At 51.4% G+C, this 6,732-nt stretch overlaps 1 protein-coding gene across 2 annotated transcripts; it reads right to left on the minus strand.

Annotated features, from left to right (window-relative positions):
* Nucleotides 1–2,996: 2,996 nt before the first annotated feature.
* On the minus strand, nt 2,997–6,111 carry AMER2 (APC membrane recruitment protein 2). Of its 2 annotated transcripts, XM_008259901.5 has the most exons (2): nt 5,226–6,107; nt 2,997–4,862 (listed from the first exon to the last, which is right to left on the minus strand). In XM_008259901.5, the coding sequence occupies exons 1-2, from the start codon at nt 6,046–6,048 to the stop codon at nt 3,931–3,933; spliced, it is 1,755 nt and encodes a 584-aa protein (XP_008258123.3). In that variant the 5' UTR covers nt 6,049–6,107; the 3' UTR covers nt 2,997–3,930. The 2 variants fall into 2 exon arrangements, with proteins under 2 accessions (XP_008258123.3, XP_089159866.1); XM_089303740.1 differs by having other exon boundaries at nt 2,997–6,111.
* Nucleotides 6,112–6,732: the final 621 nt, after the last annotated feature.

A 6,732-nucleotide genomic window follows, 5' to 3' on the forward strand; every position in this document is an offset into this window, starting at 1 on the left:
CGCTTGCCTCTTGCTTCCCCACCTACCCAACAAGACTGCTCTGCCATACTCTGGGCCCAGATGTTTTATCCATAGGGTTGTGCAATGGCCTGGGAATGTCCAAGGCCAAGTTTACATGGTGAAGAATTGTATGGAAGAGGGAAAAGGAACACTAGGTGAGCTGAGGCCTTTGGGTTCCTCCTCTCATTTCATCCAAGACACTTGTAACTGGCTGTCCACAGTGGTGGGAAGGGCAATTGTGATGCTTTTTCCTTAGGGATAAGGAAAAATTCTTGGATTCACATCTTACCTAGGATAAGGTAAGCCGAGGATGATTATATGGGAATGTACTAAATGTGTCTCAGCAAGAGCCACATGTGTCCGCATACTTGCAGTTCGAGAGAAATTTAGAATAACGAAAAGCAGGGAATGAGTTCGACCATGGTGATGGTCTGAACATACTAACAGCACGTGGAGTGTCCCATCGTGCTGTCAGAGCTCCAAGCAAAATACGATGAAAGCAAAAGAGCAGACAAAAAGCTACAAGCCCATCTCGTCACACAGAGCAAATGAACTTGACAAAGATGTAAAAGAGTGAAAACTCAACAAAGGTCAAAGCGATCTTGCTACCTGATAACCTCTTTTTGCCTTGATCCATGTGTTCAGCAAAGACCTATTTGCATGTTCATCTAAATGCAAACACTGAAATGCTACTTCTGAGATTAAGAAATACATCCTTTAAACTCAGTAAGTCATCACCTTTATAGATATTAAGCCATGCACTTAAATAGGCAGAGATTTTATGGAAATCATATCAAAAGGAAATCCTTAATATTCTATATCCCATTGTTGTTATTAGGTAAAATAATAAAAATGTATTTCCTCTTGTAATTATTTAAAATGCTGTCATAAAACTTCTCCCAGTTGTTTCAAATGGAAGAATAAAGGTACTAACTACAATCAGTAGTAGAGCAGAGTGTTTCAAGTAGCATTTTTGTGTAATGTCGATTAAAGTCAGGGTGTCTTCGTGCAGAGCTATTAAACTGACTGAGACACTTAAGTCCACTAACTGATTTGGCTTTTTCCTCTCTAATTTGGGCAGCTGTATGACCAAACGGAGTTAACCAACCAAGTGAGTTAGAGTCATACAGACCCAAGAAAGGTATCATTAGCTCATAGCCAATCCTTCCACTAACCATCAGCAAATATGGGCCCGTATAATCCTCACAAGCTTATTTGACAATGCATTGATAAAAATCAGAATGTAAATCCATGAATATTCTAAAACACAATCTCCACAACACAAATGAGAAAAAACTAGCCCTTGGCACAAGGAAGCACCTCTAATCCCTTTTCCATGATGGGGAAATGCTGACAGTGACTCCCCATCATATGAATTCATTGCTCAAGTCCTTCCTTTGACTGTTATGGGTGCAATTCCTAAAGGTATAGGGTTTAAAAGGAAAAAAAAAGACTGCGTGTGGAAAATACAGCAAAAAGAAAATATCTTATATCTCTAACAACCGGTTAGTTGGCAGATCAAAGGAAATCATGGTAAATGTGGCTACCATTTCCTCTTACTTAGAGAAGACACATCACAGTGGTGTGATCCCAAAAATCAGCCCCAAATTGTAAAAGCAAAAATAGTTTCTTCTAGTGTTTAAGAATAAATTGCCTTTACTGTTGCAATAGTCTCATCGGTTCTTTAGATGCTCTTTTTAACTTTTCTGTACAGTTGAACAAAGGAACAAATAAAACTTGGTGATTGAGTCACGCACAGGAAAAATATAATCTTTGCAGGAAAATGCAAAAGGAAGAAATAAAGATCCTTTGTTTTATAGCTAGGAATGGAATTTATGTTCTTTCCATTCACCAGGGAGAAATGAATCTATTTTGAGTCTAAATAGTACTATCAACATTAAATCAAATTTAACTCCCTTTTTCAAGGAGGGAATAATTTCTAAAAGATTTCCAAATCTACAGCAGCTGTCTTTTGTCTTTTAGTTTGTGCACCATGGAGTGCATGAGCGCATGTGAGTGTGAGGTGCTTGTATGAATTTCTGGTAATGTGTTCAGAATGCTTAAGGCTATGTCTGTGTAAAGGACCTCCTCCATAGACATAAGGAAATTAAATATTAAAACCTTACTTTGAAATAACATTAAGGGTCGGAGACAATGCAATAAGAGCCATTAATCTGACTAATAAAGGCATTCAACAAATCTCTGCCACCTCTTCTGATCAAATCACAGCACATTTAAAATGGGGAGCAACCTGCTTTATGTTCCTGGCTCGTTTATTTTGTTACTTCCTTCATCTTATTAAAATAAATTTTCATATGTTGAACCTGCCCTCTTCTTCCCATTACAAAATGGAAAACAAATTTAAGAACAAAATAACATTTCATTAGTTAAGCAGTGTCTCTGGAAAGTGGGAGTTCCACAGAAGCATCGCTGCCATTTACATGCGTGTAGTTTCAGTTGAATGTGTGTCATCTGCTATGATGAACCAACTCCTAATAGAAGCCCGGGCCTTTTGATTAAATACACCAAAGTGCATTTCAAAAAAAGGATATTAATTCACTCATGAGATGCTAAAAGCATTCTAGGAACTGCTTCCATTTATCATTCAAATGACCAAGGCATACAATAACTCTTTCTGAAATAAATGTTGCCTCTGAAATACTAGAAAACATACATATCAGTAAACAACTTGTCAAAAGATTTCTGAGCAAAAAATGTTCACCACACACAAGTTTTCCAAATGTCATATTCTGACTACATCTGTCTAGGAATATAAAGCAAAAGCAAAAAGTCAAATGATATGCAAAACTGTATTTTTTATGGTCTTAAGTGTTCCTCCTATTGGACTCCCGATATTGAGGAATGATTGGGTCTAGAATTTTATAACCAAGCTCAAAATCGCTGAAAAACCAGGGTTTGGAGAGAGAAACAAATAGGCTCTTATCCAAGACACAGCCCAGCCATTCCTCTGGGACATCAACACAATAGAATTTTTTTTTTTTTTTTTTTGAGAGGGAGAGAGAATGAAAGCAAGAGAGAGAGCAAGAGCGAGAGTGAGAGAGAGCCAGAGAACCCAAATAAAACAAAACCAACATCAATGGTTTGGGATAGTCATCAAATCTAGCTCTCAGGCCAGATTTAAAATGCTAGGTTATTAACAGATTATAAAATGTTAACAGTGGGATAAACTGTAAAAGATGCATTATCTACACATGAGAAGGTTACAGCTTGTAAATGCTACAATACTGTATCTGTTGGCATTGAGTGAAATCTTTCCCTGATCCTGATGTCTGTACTGGGTAGGGGAAAAGAAACACCAAGAACCTGCTCTACTGTGCCTTTCATTTCTCCCCGACCAAACCACAACTCCCCTTTTTCTCTTATTTTCAGCTGCATACCTAGCAACTGAAAGTAGCGAAGTTTTTCTGCTCATCAACAACATCCCCTCTGCTCATCAGGTAAATATCTGGCCCTTTCAGCACTGAAGGTGATATAGCAAAGGGTCTCCCCCCCCACCCCCAATGGAAAAAGGACAGGAAGGGAGGAGTCCTGGGAGAGGAGAATTCCCCTGTTTCCGCAACCTTTCCCCTAGGCCCTCTGATTCCGGCACAGCCCAACAGCCTGGGGTGACTCTTACTTAGGGTTTGGTTCCATCCTGTTTTCTGCAAAGGCAAGTGAAGGTGACTTAAAAGAAAGAAAAAAAGGAAAAAAAATTTGTAAAAAGAAAAAGTGCTTGAAAAGAACTCTCAGGGACTTATCTGGGGAGGAGGATGGCAGGTGCACCCTGCCCCTGCCCACAGCACAAGGATCTAGAAGGCCCGAGCTCAGGAGCAGGGGCGGTCTTCCACGACTGTCCTTAGGGGAAGCAAGACTTCCTGTAGGGGGTGTCCCGAGCGGAAGTAGTGCTCCTTGACCTCGGTCTGGCCGACCTCACAACTTTTTGGCACTGTCGTGGCACGCGGCCGCCGCGCGGAGAGTGGTCCCAGCCAAGGCCCGGTTGCTCACCCTGCGGACCAGCACTTTGGAAACAGGGATTTTGGTTCTGGGCACCTCGCTCCTGGCTGGTGGCTGGTGCGCCACGGGGTGGCTGGCTGGCAGGTTCGCGAGATGCTTGATGCTAATGGGGATTTTGGAGTCCTTTAGCAGACTGCCTGGCGTTCGCAGCGGGCAGGTGATAGTGCCTGGGGACACGGGCTTCAGGCGGGACGCGCAGGACGTCTCCTCGCTGGCAGGCGCAGCTGCTGGGCTGGCGTCCGGGTCAGCGTAGAGATCGTAGAGGGCATCGCCGCTATATCTGTCCCGGGGCAGGGCCGCCTTTTGCCCGCTGCCCGCGCCGTCTCCCTCGGAGCCCCGGGTGGTGGAATCCCAGTAGCCCTCGTCGCTGTTGGGGACTCCTTCCTGCTGCTGCTGCTGCGGCTGCTCCTGCGGCTGCTGCGGCTGCGGCTGCGGCTGCTGCTGCTGCTCCTGCTCCGGGCGCTTGGCCTCCTCCTTGGGCTGGAGCTCGGTGGGGATCCGGCTGAGCCTCCTGCGCTTGACGGAGGACGCGTCCTTGGCCGCGTCCACGCCGCCCCGGGAGTCTGGACAGGTGTCGGGCCCCGCCTTGGTCTCCGGCGCAGGTGCCGCCTTGGCCGCCGCCTCGGGGGCCCCTTGCGCTGGCTCCTCCGTCTGGGACAGCATGTCCCAGAATTCCTGCAGGTAGGTGTCGTCCACCTGGTCGGGGCTGGCCATCTCCTCCCCTCCTCCTTGGTAGGCCACCACGCTGGGGGTCTTTCTAGGGAGCACTGGCTTGCCCGGCCCGGGGCCATGCTTGTCGCAGCTGGGACCTGCCTCGTCCTCTTGGTCTGCAATAATATCTCCACAGCCTGTAAGAGAGTCAAAGCTTTTCAGTGAAGTCACGTCAGAAAACATCAAACAAATACGATCGGCCGACGGGTCTGAGGGCGGATCGGCAGAGGAAGGGTCGGGGACGGCGGACGCCCGGCCGCTGCCGCACTCGGAGTCCGCAAGCGGGCCGGTCTTTCCCGGAACGTCACCTGTCCTGGAAGCGTGCTCGGCCGCGTGGACCTCGCCGGTGCCCGGCGAGGCGGGTGCCCCGGGCTTCTGGGCGCGCCTGTGCCCCGCGGCGTCCTCTCCCCGGGCGCTCGTGTCGGCGGGGTCCCCGGGGCTCGGGGCCTCGCGGCAGGGGCGCGCCGGGGCGGGCGCCTGCTCTCCCCCTCCGAGCTCACCTGCTGCGTCCCGCGGGGCGTCCTGGCCCGGGCTCGGCGGCTCGCGCGCCGCCGCCGCTCGGGGCGTTGCCTCCTTGACGCACTCCAGGCTGGCGGTGAGCGAGCCGGGCAGGATGAGGCCGCCGGCGCCGGCCGCGCGCGCCCCCTTCTCCTCCTCCTTGCCGCGTTTGTCCTTCCTGGGCCAGCGCATGCTGCTGAACAGCCCTTTCAGCCCCCTCTTTTGTTTGCCGCCGGCCCTGCTCGCCTCCGCCGGGTCCCCGCGGCCGGGCTCCGACCTGCCGTTCTTCCTCAAGAGGGAGAAAAAGCTGTGCGACTTGGCCACCGAACTGGGCGCCGCGGAGCCCCCGCCGCCCCCGGCGGCTCTGGGGGGCGCCGGGTTGGGCCGAGCCCCGCCGCGCGGCTCCTCCTTCCTGCCGCCCTCCAGCACCACCACCTCGGCCAAGCCGTCGTGCGTCCTGCTCCGCACCATCCCCGTCGTCGGACCCGAGCTCTTCCCATCCCCTTTGTTTTTGACCCCAAAAATGCTGGGCATGGTGCCACCCGATTTCCTCTTCTTGAATAATTTGAAGGCAGCTTTATTAATCTTGCCCGACGGCTGCTCCGAGGCCGGCGTTTCGGCGGCACAGTCACAATGCAAGTCCATGTCTGTCGCGAGGGTCCCGGCCCCGGCCGCCTCCTTGCTCCTGCAGCCCCCCGCGGACGCGCGGTGCCCGCCGCGCGCGCTGACAGCCCCGCCGCCGCCGCTGCTCCTGCTGGTCTCCATGGCAACCGAGCGGGATAAGCCGCTGTCGTCAGCCGTGGGCCCGCGCCAGGCCACTGTCATCCGCGCTCTAAATCAGCCTGGCCGCTCTGCCGCCGCCGCCGCCACTGCTGCTGCCGCAACGCGAGCACGCAGGAGGCACCGGCTCCCCGCCCGCTCAGCGCTTATATAATCCCCTAACCCACTTCCACGCCGCGGGGCCGGCCGCCGCGGAGCTGACTCGGGTGTGCGTGGCCGGAGAGGGCGGCAGGGCCTTGAGCTGCCCGCACAAAGAGGGGTCCTCCTTGCTGAATCCAAATCCCACTGAGTCCTCTTTGAGACCGGATCCTTCTCGGAGCCCACCCCTGGAGTCCTGGAGGGCCCCCCCAACACACACACACACACACACACACACGGGCAACGCAATTCAACCCCACACACAGATTCGTACTCCTCCGAACGTGCATCTCGGACTTCACGCATTCTTCATGCGGTTCCAGAGCCCCTCTTGTCTGTCTCCAGCATTTGGGTTCCCATCCCAGCAGGCACGAAGTTGGTTGACTACCGTGGCTTGTCCAGCGCTGATCACAGGCAGCGGTTGCATCCTTTGTTACTGTAGTTGTGATTCATGGCAGGTAGCATCGGTCAGCTCCGTGGAGTGGAGGTTGGCTGGTCCTTTGGGACAGCCGTGGCTGGTGTCTTAAGACTCCAATGACAAGGGGCTGAAGCCACAGAAGCCGCTGCCTGGCCAGCATTGGGCCACAAGAG

Source organism: Oryctolagus cuniculus, chromosome 9 (assembly GCF_051225735.1).
Source record: "Oryctolagus cuniculus isolate XC-2025 breed Fujian yellow rabbit chromosome 9, ASM5122573v1, whole genome shotgun sequence".
In the NCBI taxonomy this organism is placed as follows: Eukaryota; Metazoa; Chordata; class Mammalia; order Lagomorpha; family Leporidae; genus Oryctolagus; species Oryctolagus cuniculus.